The 17102-nt window shown below is 39.7% G+C and overlaps 1 protein-coding gene across 7 annotated transcripts in view; it reads left to right on the top strand.

The window, feature by feature from the left end:
* Positions 1-17102, top strand: part of LOC121293753 (hexosaminidase D-like) — a 33102-nt gene that overhangs the window by 12818 nt on the left and 3182 nt on the right. For 3 of the 7 annotated variants that reach the window (XM_041217027.1, XM_041217025.1, XM_041217026.1), the window contains exons 3-11: positions 44-153; positions 4350-4437; positions 5673-5837; positions 5988-6171; positions 8600-8671; positions 10180-10381; positions 12291-12373; positions 14747-14822; positions 16786-16890. In XM_041217027.1, the coding sequence (XP_041072961.1) occupies positions 44-153; positions 4350-4437; positions 5673-5837; positions 5988-6171; positions 8600-8671; positions 10180-10381; positions 12291-12373; positions 14747-14822; positions 16786-16890 (1085 nt within the window). Of the gene's footprint in view, positions 1-28; positions 154-602; positions 667-2671; positions 3044-3786; positions 3874-4349; positions 4438-5672; positions 5838-5987; positions 6172-8599; positions 8672-10179; positions 10382-12290; positions 12374-14746; positions 14823-16785; positions 16891-17102 lie in introns of those variants that run through there. The other 4 variants (XM_041217031.1, XM_041217033.1, XM_041217028.1 and 1 more) reach the window with 4 other exon arrangements.

Genomic DNA, 17102 nt, shown 5'->3' with positions numbered 1-17102 from the left:
AATTTGAATTGAAACAGCTCCATTGCAGATTCTATTTTTGTAGATCTTTCCTCTGTTTTCACACCTTGGTGCAAATGGCGTTCTACTGGAGTATGAAGATATGTTTCCATATGAGGGAAAGCTGCAGGTGTTAAGGTCTCCAAATGCTTACAGGTAAAGTGTTATATATGGATTAATAATGATTGCTATAAGTTACTTTGATTTTTTTTCTTAACCATGAGGTGCTTTTGTAAAACATCGTTATTTTACCACTAAAAAAGGAATGGAGAATATTGAAAATAATGCCATTGTTTATTCTTTTAAAAAATCTGGAATTGTCAGCAAATTTTTGTCAAAAAAATCATATTGATCCCCGTTGTTTTAATGCAGCAGTTCTATTTCATTATCCTAAAGCTAAACAATAATCTACTTAGTAATACCATTCCAGTTTATAATTGTTTGTATTTATAATCAATAATGCATTACAAGAGCACTTTGCTCAACTCTTCAAGTGGTCATGTCGCTATAGAATTGGAATTACTTCCTGCCTCACAGTGGCTGGATTGCTGCTTGTTATCCTGCTGCATGAATAATCTTCTCATTCATTTAAAATTTGCTTCCAGTTTGTCACTCTTGGGCCACTAATCTTCACGGATGGTGAGCACCATTTACAGAATTAACAGTGAGGTATTTGGAATCCTATTTGATAAATATTTGTTTTACTTAATTGTACATTGTCATCTGTATGTCCTAATTGTGAAAACAGCAGTAAAGATAGTTCTAAAAATCTGGACAAACGCAAGAATGTTTCGGATTTGACAATCACAACAGTTTGTACCATAGGCGAAAAGGTGTTGATTGGTTGACAAGTCAACTCTGATTGGCTGAGGTGTTGCCATGGAGAAAACAACAGGGAACTATAGGCTCCCCAAGCTCCCAGGTAATTCAAAAAAGGAGCAAGGCTTGAACATATTCCTTTTGCTTGGAGAGACTTGGCCCCTCTGTATGCATTATCAGCTGAACGAAACTGCAGTAACTGATGGGACAGCTCTCCAATTTGCTTGTTTATAATCTACAAACGTGTAGGAGGCAGATAGTTAGCACGTACAAATTAGTCAAGCAAGGTGAGTTGTACTAGAGGAGGTTGTGAGAGGGAAGAGAAACGTCCATCTATGCCAGTAAGGTGGAGTTTGACCATTTTTGAAAGAAATACAAGTTTTGGGGTTTGAAAAAGTACCATATTTGCATTTGTTCCCCTCCAAGTCACTCAGCATCCTGACTTGAAAATATATCACCATTCCTTCACTGTCGCTGGGTCAAAATCCTGGAACTCTCTCCTTAACAGCACTGTGGGTGTACCTACACTACGTGGACTGCAGCGGTTCAAGAAGGCAGCTAACCACCACCTTCTCAAGAGCAACTAGGGATGGACAATAATTGCTGGCCCAGCCACTGAAGCTGACATCCCATGAATAAAAAAAAAGAAAATTACATGCCCTGTTCTCCAGTTTGGCAAAGTCTGCTTCTTTCAATAGAAGGGTACTTTCCATAATAGGAAATAAACCATTAATGGGGGATTAGTTATACCTGGGTTCAGTGAGACAGAAGGCAGCAAAATTAATTGTTCCCTCTGGTGGAGGGAACAAGTCATAATGAGATTGGGATGAATACCAGGGCTCGAGAATTTTTCTATGAAATAAAAACAAAAAAGTGCTGGAAAAATCAGCAAGTCTGGAAACATCTATAGAGAGAGAAACAGTTAATGTTTTGAGCCTGTATGGCTCTGAAGAAGTCATATGGACTTGAAACGTTAACTCAATTTCTCTCTCCACAGATGCTGCCAGACGTGCTGAGTTTTTACAGCATTTTCTGTTTTTATTTCAGAATTCTAGCATTGACAGCATTTTGCTTTTAATTTTACTGTGAACTTCTATCAGAAAGAGCTGGTGAATATTTTCATTAGTCCATTGCACCATTGGACTCTGGTATATGATGCTGAAAATATCCCGTATTGCAGTTGCCACTTTCACTCTTAAAAAGATGAAATTTTATCTGAACTGGATTTCTTAACCAGCTTTAATAAGGGACAGTCATCGATGGATAATTCAAAAGCCAAAGAGTCAGCAATTGGCAACCTGAGCTCCATGATGGCTTGTATACAATACAACATCAGTAGTGGGAAAATGCCACTAGGTATTTTATAGGATGCTATTAGTGCTAAAGTAAAGAGCAAATTACATGAGTAGACATTATGAGCTTACTTGAGGTGGCAACTCAGTTCATTCACAAGGACAATATAGTGAATATAATCAGTTTGGATTTTTAGAAAGCTTTTCACTATGTTCTGAAAATTAGATTATAAATTAAGCTAAGATTAATGGGGTTAACGGCACATTAGCTTATTGAATTGCAGACTGACTTGGCAACAGAAAGCAGGAGGTAATGATAACAGAACAAATGTCTTGGAATTCAGCAGATTTGTTCAGGACACCTTGCTATTCACATTGTTTACAGTAAATATATTGCAACTGACACTAAACTTTGTGGTCAGATGCTGAGTAAGAGAATCAGACTACTCAAGGACTGAATAGATGAGCTGAGGAACGAATGATGCATTTTAATGTAGATAAGTAAATGTCAGGTAAAGTGTATTAAGTTATTACTGAAAGTTAACAAACAGTGTGAGTTATCAACATTGTGAGGAAATCTGTATTTTTTTTAAGTTTAATTTGTGTGTTTTTGAGGCAGCCCTACCTCAAAACAGAAGCTGAACTGAAAAATAAACTAAAAGAGAGCCAGAAAGGGTAAACACAGAAATGAAACTGAAATTACCTGCCTCTAAGGGAATCAGGAGCAAGCTAAGGTTGGGAAATTGAAACTAAAACCTTGGTGAAAGATATAAAAGGACACAGATCACTCCAATCTGTGCAGTAGCAGTCGTTCAGCCCACTGGAACAGAACAGACAAGCTGAAGAAGACTCGAGAAAAGGCTGGATCCAGAAGCTGAGAATAAGCAAAAAGAAAAAGTTGCTGCTGTTGTTTCTGTTACTTGAAGATAACAGTGGTGAGTTTATGCCATCTAGACCAAGTTGAGCAAATTCTGCAGACATGTGCCATTTATGGTGAAGCCCGTGCCCATGTGCCTCATGTTAGTTGTGCGCTGCTGTAGTTTGGGGATCAGACTAGCTCCTGAAAGGAGTGGAAGCTGAAATTCCTCATGAGTAAGACAGAATTTAAAAGATTTAGTGACTCACACTGATCACTAAAATCTGAGTGGACTGCTGAGCAAATTTGTAAGATCTTTCTTTGTTGTATTTGTCATTTGATGTGCAATTTATAGTTTATATTCTACCATAACATGTTTTAACTCAGGTTATTTCTGGATGTTAGAGTATAGGATAGATAACATTTTGTGTTAACTTTATTGACACTTGCATAGTAAAAATTCCCCTGTTTTAACCTGTGGAAACTTGTGGCTTTATTCACCTAGTAAATAACTGGGATTTCAAATTTTGTCTCCTTTTAAAAAAAAAAGCTGCTGGTTTCTATCACAATTGTAACAACATTAATATTGCAACAAGGTTTTTACAAAGTCAAACAATCATAAGCCATCAAAGTGTACAATATAAACTCTAAACCTGAATGATACACCTACAAGACATCTAATTTCAGTCCCATGTTCCAAGCTGAGGCCCAATCCACCTTGTTGTACACTCTATATTTTTGGGTTTTTTTAAAAAAAATCCATTTAGAAGAAATGGAGGATTAATTATCTATTCTGGTCTCAGTGAATCATTGTTTCTGCAGGTTAACTGGAAGTGACATCTGAGAGCAGGGAAACAAATACTCCGAGCTGCTGTACGCTGAGTCCACTTACGTGAAATAGCTTGACTGGTAAAGTAGCAGGAGGAGTGCCTACTGCACTTGTACCTGATTGGATTTAAACTGTCGATACTTTTTAAATTACATAATGCTGAAGATGACAACATGAACAATTGTTATTGGCTTTGTTACCCCACCACCTTGTGCCCTGTGAGTGCTGAACCATGTGGTTGCACAAGCTTTAGATGTGCTGAGCCATGCAATCACAGAAAAAATGGCTTAGAAGAGCAGCCAGGCAGCATGGACATAATCATTTTTGTCATTATGATACACAGATACAAGCATGCACACATTGACTGGGCGTGAAACACTAATAGTTGTCTTGCCTGGCTTCCCCTCCCAGGAGACAGGATGCCTGACTATCCTGTGACACTTCATTTAACGGCTGACAAAATTCAACCAACTGTGGAGGAGCCAGCAATTGGAGGCATTTGCAATATTACCGTCTGTGTTGATAACTTATTAATGATGTACATTTTGCATTGCAGTCCTTCAGACATCAGAGAAATTCTAAATCTTGCCAGAATGCATAATTTTGAAGTAATTCCATTGGTGCAAACCTTTGGCCACATGGAGGTGAGTTTAGAAACAAAATAAAGCTCAAAGGCCATGTTGGGCTAAATCTCATGAAATCTACTAAAAAGACTGATAAATTTTACTGTAAACGATAGGCCAAGATTTTCCGGCCTCCAGATGGTCAGAGACCGGATGTACCGTAGAGGATGTGCCATGGGACTCCTTGGAAATCCCAACCCAAGAACTCCATGGAAATAGTCTGGGAAGTTTCAACTTCCAATGGAAATTCCTCTGCATCTGAAACCCTCCGAAAAAGTCTCCAACTGCGAGTTAGAGTTGGAGACTTCGAGGGTTTGAATTACTTACCTGGATAGTTAACCAGGAAATATTAGACAGGAAAAAACCATGTCTAACTCATGACCCCCCCAAGACTTCTCACTCCCCAACCCCTTCCTCCTGACCCTCCGACTCCCCCCGATCCTCTGACCTACCCCCACCATCCAACTCCTCCCCACAACCCTCTGACCCACCCCCGACCTGACCTGACCCGATCTCAGCACTCTGCCTACCCTGCCACACTACCTGCGCTGCCACCCACCACCCTGCCACCCTACCCACTTACCTCACTCACACTCATTCCCTAACACGGTGAAAAGCTATTTAAATGTCCCAAAGCTGTTCACTATGTTAGTGAATGAAGACTTAACCAAAATACAGCAGCTAGCGCCATACAAAGGGGACGTAAGTTGGTCTCCCCAACAATCCTGCAACACAAAGGAGAACACCCAGAACAGGTCTGAAGATGCCCCGTTGCAGAAATGTGGAGCTCCAACTAGTGTAAAGAAATAGGAGTGGAGGGACAATCCAGTAATGATTGCCATTCCTCGGAAGCTTCAGCTCACAGTGTCTCAAAACAGAATGGATAAGAAACTACAGTATTGACTTAACTTCATTTGCTCAGAGTTTAGATAACAGATCAAAATTGATAAATCTTGTATCTAAAACTCTGCACCATTTTGCTATGTTTGTTAGTGTTTTAAACATAGTACATTAGTGTAACCACCAGGTTAACCTTTTTAGTACGGGTTATGCTACCCCATGCGCTTAATCCTGTGTTGGCCTTGATGTATTTGTATGTGGTAGTGCCTGTGTCAACGTGGGATGCTTATCTAATTAAATACTGAGAAATACAGCAACCATGAGAGATTTCTGTGTATCAGATCCAGAATATGTGGTCCTTTTGATAAGTTGAATTGCCTTGATTGACACTTTATTTTTAAACCTTGTTCCTACAGTTTGTCCTTAAACATAAAACCTTTTCTCATCTTCGTGAAATGAAAAGTTTCCCTAATAGCCTCAATCCTCATAAAAAGGAGTCTATGGAACTAGTAAAATCCATGATTGACCAGATCATGGCAATACATACGGACCTAAAATGGATGCACATTGGATCAGATGAGGTACTGCAACAATTATGTGGAAGTTTTGATGCATACTTTTGCAAAAATATTGTTTGTTCTTGGAGGCCATTCAGTTAATCTTGTAATATTTCATGTTAACTACTTTTACTTTTTTAAAATGAAACATGTTGATCTATATATTATCTTTAGGTTTATTACCTTGGTGAAGGTGAAGAATCCAAGAAATTGTTTGAGCAAAGCCAAACAAATGTAGATAGTCTATTTTTGTCTCACGTGAAAGCTGTTGCAAGCTATATTATCACTAGCCACCCAGATGTGAAACCCATCCTTTGGGATGACATGCTTCGGAACATCAGTGAAGAGAAACTTAAAGGTATTATTGTCTTGTCAGCGACTCCTTTTGAATTAAGTATATGAAATGTATTGAACTAAAAGTGTGAAAGAGAGAGAAGCACTTGGCTCTAAGTTCAGTTTTTCCACTGGCCTGCTTTCCAGCATGGTGTATGTGGTATAGATCAACTATAACATGGAAACACCAGAACCCTTGAAGATCTGCAGTGGGGTCAATCGGGGTTGCATTTGGACACCAGTGCCCTTTTGCACATTCTTCTCTTTGTTGCTGTCATATGCTATCAGTTCATCTACAGAGGGTGTCTACTGGCATACCAGAACTAACAGAAAGCTGTTCAGGCTTGAAATCCAGGACAAAACTGCACCAGGAGCATCACAGAGTTACACTATACCAATGATGCTGCACTCACATTCCATACTGAGGAACACCTTCAGCATCAAATGGACAGACTCTTTCAAACCAGCAAAGAGTTTGGGTTGACCACCAATATGAGGAACACAAATGTCATAGTCCAGAATGTTGCCACACTGCCATCAATCAGCATTGACAACGTATCTCTGGAAGTTGTTGATAGCTCTAAAATCGCTAGTGATCTGTCACTTGATGCAGAAATCAATATGTACATTGCTGCTATATTGCATTATATCCAAGGTGAGTAAGAGATTGTTGAACTACCAAACTTCCAGTTTACCACACGGTGGTGAGACTTGGACAACATATGCTACACAGGAGAAAAGGTGAACAGCTTTGCTGTCTCAGACATACCCTCAGCATCTCTTGGCAGGTCAAGGTCATCAGCTCAGAGGTCCTGGAACATGCTAATTCCATCAACGTACACTACTAAGCCAAAGTTGTCTGTGATGGCTCGACCCACGTTCATTGGATGATGGCCTTACAGCCAAAGACCTTCTATCTGGTGAACTGGCCACTGGGTCATGATCAGCTGAACATATATATCTCTGCTACAAGGACACCTGCATGCAAGATATGAAGATGGTGGACATTGACACCGGCAATACTGAAGGCTGGGACCTTTGGAGACTGATTGTTTGAAGGGACATCAGAAGAGACGAGGTGAAATGGAAAGCTCAGCTGGCTGGGAAGAGGGCCCAGTGAAAATGGAGGCTGACGAATTCTACATCTTCTCAGCCCACTGACTTCGTCTGCAGCAGTGGGCCCCCAAGATACACCACGTGATGTTTAACACAGAGTTGACCGCCATTGCGTAAACCATCATCTCACGAGATGGAAGACTGACAGGGCATATGCTCCTCCGTTAGTATCATTTCAGCATGTTTGCTGCAACTTTAAATACATTTTTTTCTGGTCTGATTTTAAAGGAAGGAGAAAGACTTGCATTTCTATAGCATCTTTCACAACCTCAAAACGCCCCAAATCACTTTACAGCCAATTAATTACTTTCAAAATATAATCATTGTTGTAAAGTAGGAAACATGGCAGTGAATTTGCATGCAACAAACTCCCACAAACACTGACATGATGATGACCAGATAACCTGTGTTTGTGATAATTGAGGGGTAAATATTGGCCAAGCACGGTTAACACCCGTGCTATTCTTCAGAATAATGTCATAGGGTCTTTTTCATCCGCCTGAGAGGGCAGATGGGACCTCAATTTAAAGTGTCTTCCAAAAGATAGCACCTCTGACTGTGCAACAACCCCTCAGTACAACATTGCAGTGCCAGCTGGATTTTTGTGTTCAAGGCTGTGGAAACTTGAAACCATAACCCTTCTGACTCAGATGCAACCGTGTCACAACTGATACCCTTTTAGCAGATCTTTTAGCAATGCCTTCTGGCTGCTGTAAGTGTTGCAGAGGGTATTTATGTGTTGCTGCTACAATGTAACAAAGACGTAACTATATGTGAATTTCTTCATAATCAAAAATTATGCCTTCTGTCACGAAATAATTTCTAATATAATCCTGAGGTACTTAATGACCTTTGTCTAGTACAGTATCTCGAAACCATAACATTCAGCTGTTTTGAAAGCAATAACAAATAGTTTAAAAAAATGAAGAAAACAATATTTGAAACCATTATCCTATAACCCCCAGAAAAATTAGGGATAGAATGAAGTATTTCAAATACATTTCTAGTTTATTTATTGTTCTAATCATTTCTGATAAATTACTCTGAAAGCTTAAAAAGATAATTTTCCTTTAAAAAATGGGACCATCATAGCATAATTATCATATTTTTACCAGAATAATGATATACTAGAATCTTCTTATCAAAGTATCACTAATGAACCAAAAACATAAATGAAGTTGTGAACTAAAAAGGTAATTCTGACATTCTGAGGCTTATATTTATTCTGAGCCCTTTTCAAACAAGCGCGGTAAACCTGTTTCATTTTTCTAAATTATTTTACTTTTGCCTTTTGATGCAAATCTTATCACAGCATTTTTCCTTTTATCTCCCATTAGAATCCATGTTGAGTCAATTTGTTGAACCGATGATCTGGGATTATAACGCCAATTTTGATATGGATAAAATGAGTAAGTTAATTTGATTTATTTTCAATCTCCATAACAATTAAAAGCAATGTGAAAATTAACCAAGTATTTCTTGGCATTTTTTATATAGAGCAACTAAACAGATGCAAACGTGTCACAACTGACACCTTTTTAGCAGACCTTTGTTGATGCAACGCCTTTTGTCTGCTGTAAGTGTTGCAGAGGGTCTTTATTTGTTGCTGCTACAATGTAACAAAGATGTAACTATATGTGAATTTCTTCATAATCAAAAATTATGTCTTTTGTCACGAAATAATTTCTGATATGATCCTGAGGTACCTGCTGACCTTTGTCTAGTACAGTACCTCTAAACCATAACATTCAGCTGTTTTGAAAGCAATATAAATAGTTAAAAAAAATGAAGGAAACAATATTTGAAACCATTATCCTATAACCCCCAGAAAAATTATGGATAGAATGAAGTATTTCAAATACATTTCTAGCACACGGCATTTTTGTATATTGTTATATTTATTTTGGCAGAAGTAATTCAAAATTGGGAAAGTTGTAAATTTGCATTCTAAGTTGAAGTGTAGCTATCATGCCAATTAAAAATGGGAATATAAAATATAGTAAAAATAAGCTTGATAAACCTTATTTATAAATTAAAATCATGCATCAGGTAAGATAAGATGTTCCTTTAATATTATTTCTTGTAAGAATTTGTGTCATGACAATTTATCAAAACAACTCAGAGGAAAGTTATATTCAAAATTATAAATAAATCTATTTTATTATTCATTATAAAAAAAGGCCTTCACAGAGTATTACACTGATTTTCTGCAGCTGAAACACAAACCATTTCTACAGCATATTCCCACAATTACTCTTTTCATAAGCAAAGTTCTGCAGATGCTGGAAATCTGAAATAAAAACAGGAAATGCGGAAAATAGCAGCATCTTTAGAGGAAGAAACAGAGTTAATGTTTTTGTCCCTTCGTTTCCCATTTGACTCTGTTTTCCTTTCTGTCACAACGTCTGCTTTGTTCCTTCCCCACTCTCTGCTGACTCCACCCCTGTACTTGCTTAAAACCTATTACATCTTCAACTTTTTCCAGTTCTGACAAAAGGTCATCAGCCTGAAATTGTAATTCTGTTTTTCTCTCGACAGATATTGCTGGACCTGCTGAGTGCTTTTAAAATTATCTTATGTTGTTTATTTTATTTTAACATTTTATGCTCTTTAACAGTGCATTGTCATTGACTTTGAAAACAAATGAACCCATTGGAGATGTGGTTTCTGATGACACATCTAATAACAACAATTAATTTGTAATTAAAAATGACAGTAAACAGCATTTGAAATTGATGTCTTTCACACTGCCTGTTAATAGGCTGAGAACAGCCTCTTTTATTGCTTTGCAGTAACGTTTATCTTGAAAGGTTTTGAAAAGTACTTTTTTCCATATGTTTTTAGTGTTAAAAATAATGGTAATAATAATTATAATTGTGTGTCGTAAACAGATGTTAATCTGATTTTATTCACTTAGTGCTTCAAATACATAAGTACCAGCGCACTGGATTCTCTCATATTTGGTTTGCAAGTGCTTTTAAAGGAGCTACAGGTGCAGCTCAGTCTCTAACGCCCATTAGCTATCACTTAGCTAATCATCTGCAGTGGCTGAAGGTAGCAGAAGCTGTGCCAAGGGATTCCATCCAGTTACATGGGATAGTACTCACTGGTTGGCAAAGGTATGTCAGAAATATGCCGTTACTACTATGTTTACACCCAGTGTTTCTGTCTGGTTTTCTTATAGATTCAGTAGCTGTGATCAACACACAATCATTTAAATCTATTTTACCTTCCCAAACAATGTTAAGGGACAGAATGAATCTGAAGGGAAAACACTTAGGTCAGGTCAGCGAGCAGGGAGCGGGGCCCACTCGCCAACGCGTAAAATGACGTCGGGTGGAACTCCCGAAGTCACCTCGCCCCATTTCAATTTTTAGGTTGACAGGGGCTCAGCCAAATCAGCTGTGCGCCCGCCAACCTGTCAATGGCCTATTGAGGCCATTGACAAAGTAGTTAATGTAATTAGTGGACCTGCCCGTCCAACTTAAGGTTGGCGGGCAGGCAGGGAGCCCTGGCGGGTATTAGAAAAAGCATGAAACCTCATCCAAAGATGGGATGAGTTCTCGTGTATGTTTATAAATTTTTAATAAAAGTGAAACTGAAAGTGATGGATATGTCCCAACTCATGTGACAGTGTCACTTGAGGGGACATGTCAGGGAATTTTTATTTTTTTCTGTTTTTAATATTTTTTAATGTGTTGCCGATCTCCCTGAGGCAGCACTTAGCCTCAGGAGATGGGTGCGCTCTTTCACGTGCATATGCAAAAAAGCGCACTCTCAGCTCAGGGAATCCGCCCCCTGCCCACACAGGGAACGCATAGCGCTTCCTTGTGGACGTCACGCTAAGTGGTCCTTAATTGGCCCGCCCACGTAAAATGGTGGTGCACCTCCACATGCCCGCTCTTGAACTTCCCCCCTGAAGGGGGGAAAATTCTGCCCTTACAGTTTAACCAATATATTTGGATTGAAATTCCATTATATGATCTTGATTATATCAACTCTCAAACAGTAAAGAGGAATTTCATATGCACCCATCAATGCTGTTTGCTCACAGAATTTTATACAATTTTGACTGTCCGAAGAACCATTTTGTTCTCAGATTAATGTGTGCTTTACAGTTAGATAAAGCCAAAACACTTAAAGTTACCGGTAATAGCAACTTGCAATAGAATAGCACTGTTATGCTCTTCCGTCTCATTTCATTGCATGTCTTATAATATCTGGATCGTTTTTGTCTGTGTGGGCTGCTGATTTTTCTCTGAAATTGATAACCTATCTATGCAGAAACCATAGCTCCTTTTTGCTCTTTCTGGTTATTTATTCAGATTGATGCTGGAATTAAGCTAATCTCAAATGAAAAATCTTAACACAGGTTATACACCAAACTGATTTTTTGCAAGCTGAAATTAACAGAGACTTGAGCCTATAAGAAACTTTCGTAGTTCCCACAGAGGGCCCCATGAGTGGCAAGGACCATCATGTTAAAAGACTACCCTGCCCTCCACACTGTCCCACTCCACACCCTTGCACGATTGGCCCTGGTGAAGCCACCACACTTACCTCTCCTCTGGGGGTGGAGAGGGGGTGTGGTGAAGTGAGAAGAGGGGGAGGGTGGGATGTGATGGGAGGATGGGGGGTGGTGGGAATGTGGTGGGTGGGGTGGGGGCGGGATGGGGGAGTAGGCGGCACATCCATCCTTGTTCTTCTTCCTGGGACTCCTGTAGTAACCACCACTCCCAGTGACCCTGCAGGGTCTGCTGCCGAGCCTCTGATTGCCCAGCAGCTCTTAGAGGTGGGATCCTCACCCTGAAGGTGCTGGGAACTCCAACAGCAGGCAAGCAAGTGCCTGAATGGGATCTAACCTCGTCGGCACCCCCACCCCCAGGAATGGTCACAGCAGGGTTGCCACTGGCTTTGCAGCTGATGGACAGGGCCAGTAAGTTCAGCCCTAGGTGTGCACGCAAAGCGAAGCCAAATAATCTAAGTCATAATTCTTTCTATATTTTTTCTGTTGTCTTGTTTTGCAAGGTATGATCATTTCTCCGTTTTGTGTGAACTACTTCCTGTGGGGATTCCATCCTTAGCGGTCTGTCTGCAAACTCTGAAAAATGGTAAGGCGTACGTATTATATGTAAAGTGTTTAAAGATGTTTTAAATAACCATTGACTTTCTGAGTTATTACATTGTGAAGACCTTGCCATCTGATTTGCAGTTGTCTTGGAGGGGAGTTGTTTCCCAAGGGTAGATTTTCAGGTATGGGTCATTAGGAATGAGATGTGCTCAGTCTGATTTAACCACTTGTCCTTGATTTAGAATGACTATTCGGGTACATACCATTCTTGTAAAGCACTGTTCTAGTCTACAGTCTCTGTGCCCTGAGCATGGGCTGTGGACTCAATAATTTTCTGTTATGCGTTCATGGCATTTAATAAACATTTAAACAGAGTTACAAGCAACATCATCAGAAATGCCATTTCCTGAATCTTGGCCACTTTGCAAGTGAAAGAAATTAATAAGGAAATCATCACCAAGTGTATTCCATATACTAGACATTTACACAGTGCTGGAAGGACTTGCTCACCTTCTCAGGTTTTAGATAAACGTGTATAACAGCAATGAGGGTGGGAACATTATAACCCTTCCCACAAAGTTTCCCTTTGGCAGTTTATTCGAATTAATTAGTATTGCTCACTTTCACAATAAATGCAATCAACTACCAAAGTTAAACAATGTTTACTCCTTTGTAGTTATTTTGTGAAATGAATAACCTCCATATTAAACAACCTCTCTTCCTAACAAAGCCCAGGTTTTCTCTTCCCAGCCTGTTAAATGTACATAGCCTGAATTTTTCAGATGGCGAGGTCTCGCTTCCTGCCATCCAAAGAGTCGGTGGGGAACACACCATGGGTGGCCGGCGGGGCGGGGAGGGGGGCGGGGGTTGGGGGGGGGTGGGGGGGGGGGGGGTGGTCCTGCCTTAGAGAGCTGTCAGCCAATCAGATTGGCCGGCAGCTCTCCAGTTCCTGCAGCTGCAGTGGACAGAAAGCAAGTTCAGGAGGACGTCAGAGCTAAAGTCCGGGGAGCACAGGCCCAGATAAGTTCAAGGTGCCCTAGGGCGGGGAGGGTAGGGAAGGCCAGGGTTGGGGGGGCCACAAAGGGGGTGATCGAGATCTGGAGCTGAGGCCAGAGGATGGAGGTCCCGGAGGTCACTGGACATTAAGCCCGACTTCAAATCCCCTTCCCACCCGAGATGTAACCCTGTAGATTTTCCCCCATGCCAGCTGAACCCTCCCACCAGCCAGAAAATTGAGGCTGGGTGAGAAACAGCCCTTAAGTGGCCAATTCAATTGGGACGAGGGCAGGCTTCCCGTCCAAGGCCTTGCCCACCCCAGCATAAAATCAGTGTGTGGACGGGGTGGGCCCGAACCCGGAGGGAATCCTGTACCTTCAGTTTCACACTTGCCCCCCACTTACCCCACTAGCTAAAAATCCAGTAGGGGAGTGTAAAATTCTGGCCATATGTTTCAATTAAAATGTTTTTTTTTTCATTTGTTTCGACTCTGGCTTAGAATTGAAGCTAAAGCAGATAACTCATTGCCTTTAATCACACATACAGACACAAATTCAAAGCTACATATGTTTTAATGCTTCCATTACTAACCTCAAAGCGGAGTGAAGAAAACTTCAGTAAAATGCTGGAAATGATAAATGATGGTGTTGCAATTTGCTAGTGAACAAGGATAAATGTCTGTGTGTGGGTGAATGTTGCAGAAACTACTTTCCAGCCCTGATGGGACTTAAAAATTAAACAGCTTACAACAAGTGACACTGAGCTTATCCCTTGATTTCTAACCATTTATTTTTGCTTTATACACACTGTGGGAAGATAAAAGTAAACTTTTGCCTTTAGTATTAAACTAATAATTAATTGACAAGTTTTGGCGTGTAATTGGATGAATGAAAAATAAACTGTGTTGCTCCAAGCCATAACATGAGTGCATGTATGGAGTTAGAATATGAGCTAAGTGGAAAAAAAGAGTTGTCAGCATCCACACTGTTGATGATTAACCATTTTAATTTCCAAACAAATATATATTTATCACAGCACCTATATCACATTCTCTCCTAGTTCAAAAGCAAGGTTATTTGTTGTTTTGTGTATCATTTTAATTAGTACAACATACATTTATAATTATAGCAAGTGTGGGAGGAATACAATATATATATATATACTTATGAGTTTTAGTCCAAAATGAACTCCATGCAGAATTTGAACCAATTATGGGCAAAATTAAAAATTCTCTCTACTTGCTTTTGAGTGAGTAATCATGGAGATTTCTGATATACCCTAATTGTTCTACCGACATGAGTTTTAGGAGAAATCAATATTTATAGAATAAACTCAGACTCAAATGTAAAAAGTTTGGCACAGGAATTGTTATTGCCCCAGCTTTAAAATAAATGACATTTTGTATGTTTCAAACTAGGCATATTCTCTGAAAAGGAAGAGGACTTTGTGCAAAAGTGTCTTGGATTCAAAACATTGAGAGTTAACTTTCTAAGGTAACTGATCAACAGACTTCATTTGGATATTTTCTGCCCTCTTGCATTTCAAATCCACAAATAAAATCTGAAAAATTAAATTATTAGAGGAAATGATAATTCATTACAAATCTATCTGAATTGCCTTCACTTTTAGTTTGAAATTAAACCCACAAGAGTTTATTGTTGTAAAAAACAAAGTTCTGTTTCTGTTTTATTTCAGATTTTCAGCATCTACAGTATTTTGCTTTTATCTTAGAGTTTGTCATTGCTCTGGTCTGTTTGAATCTGCTAATGTACATGCATCTATTATAGGAAGGATATTTAAGAAAATGGACATTGGGAGAGTGTAGATTTGCTAAGATATTACCAAAATGAAGAGATACAGTTCTGAGCTGGGGGTTTTCCATTAGGAATAAGATGGTTAAGAGATGACCCGACAGAAGCTTTATGGTTATGAAGGCTATTAGGTAAATAGTGATGGATTTTTGCCACTGGTCAGTAAGAGGGCACAAATTTAAGTCAATCGCAAAAGGAATTAAAAGAACAGCTAGTAAAAAATATCCTTACATGGACAGTAGTTAGAATTTGTAATTCTCTGCTACAAATCACTGTCAAAGTGAATTCATCAATCTTAAGTTCTGTGCTACCGAATGTCTAGAGTATTGCTGAAAAAAGAGATATGCTATCAAAGCTTTTCCCCCTGCACTCATCAGAATAGCTCATAAGAAATTACCAACAGTAATGGGAGAACAACAATTTATATGGCATGAGAAGGGAGAGCTGATTGATTGGCAAGTGGACTCTGATTGGCAAGTGGACTCTGATTGGTGGAGTTGTTACCATGGAGCATGCAGCATGGGGCAGTTAAATGCCCAGTTTTGTTCAAATTCAAACAAGGCAGGTTGACTGTGTTTGGTCAAGGCATTGCCCTGGGGAATGAGCCGGGGAATGACTGTTTCTAAGCTTCTGTTTAGTTGAAAACGGCGCAATGTGTGGACACGTTCCTTCTGCCTGCAAAGGTTAGAGCCCTGTGTGTGATTATATGTGGCTTGTAAAAGTGAGCCACTCTTTTCTCATGCAGTATATTTTGTTGTCCCCCGTTACTGTTGATAATTTCTTGCGAGCTAGATGAGCACAAGATGAAAAGCTTTGAATGCACGTCTTTTTCGGACAAAGCTGGATTTCTGTTTTTACAATTAAACTTTTGTTAAACATTTTGCTACGGGCTTACACTAGTAAAATAACTCAGGGTCGAAGTTTCTTCTTTAATGGGTCCCCTGGACCCATTATAGGTCCCTCTCTCCCCAAGCCAACAACCCCCTGGTTCCCCTCCATGGCCTCTCAAACCATACCACCCCACCCTGTCAAGACCACCAGACACTTAGAAATTTCTGATCCTGCACAGCTCGAATCCTCAAGTCCCGAGAGCAGTACCAGCAGTGCCATGGGAGCAGTGACACTGCCGCTACTGGAGAGCTGGCAATCGCTGATTGGCTGGCAGCCCTCTGAGGCATGAGTTCCTGCCCTGAGGGGTAGAAGTGCCACCTCAAAGTGCCACCTCAAATCTACTATTGGCTACGGGTCAGCTGTTCTTTTACTGGGTGGGCTTCCTCCAGACTTTTTAGCTGAGGGGATGCAGGGACCACTTGCGCCCCATAAAATCTAGTCCAAGTGTAAAAGACATTTGGTGTTGAAGTTTAACAGTGAACAAGGGTACAATAATAGTTTTCACTCTAAAGAAATTGACCAATCTTATTGAACATTTTTATGATGGACCATCTTGTAATGCCTGAGACCATAGAAGTGTCAAAATCTTTGCTTGATAATCATATCTTACATTGTTGCTACATCATGTCAATAAAATGTAATATTAAATAAAATCAGGACAAATTTATTGAAACGAATTAGAACTTGAAAAAATAAGCAGCAAATGACATTTAAAAGGTTAAATTAAGAGGAAGGCAATGTATTCCTTTTTCAGCATTGAAGATGCTGGCAATTTTCCAGGCAGTGATATATTCAACCGTGTAACTCAGATAATCACCTCGTTACAGGAGTCTGTCGATAAACTCCTTGAAGAAAACAGGTAAGAGCTGTACCTTTTGATTTCTGTTTAAATTTTGTACATGTTGGCAATTAACACACTAACAGAAAAAGTAAGAAGTGTTGAATTCCATTTGCCTATAGGGTTTAAGGATTGGGGTTTCAGGCTGGTGAGGCAGAATTTCTGGCCACTGTGAGAACAGTCTCTGACCCTAACCAGATTTCTGGCGCAGGGATCATCTGCATAGGAATGAG

This window comes from Carcharodon carcharias, chromosome 22 (assembly GCF_017639515.1).
Source record: "Carcharodon carcharias isolate sCarCar2 chromosome 22, sCarCar2.pri, whole genome shotgun sequence".
NCBI classification, from domain to species: Eukaryota; Metazoa; Chordata; class Chondrichthyes; order Lamniformes; family Lamnidae; genus Carcharodon; species Carcharodon carcharias.
Note: the sequence above shows the minus strand (reverse complement) of the source record. Positions and strands in the feature narration are given on the sequence as shown.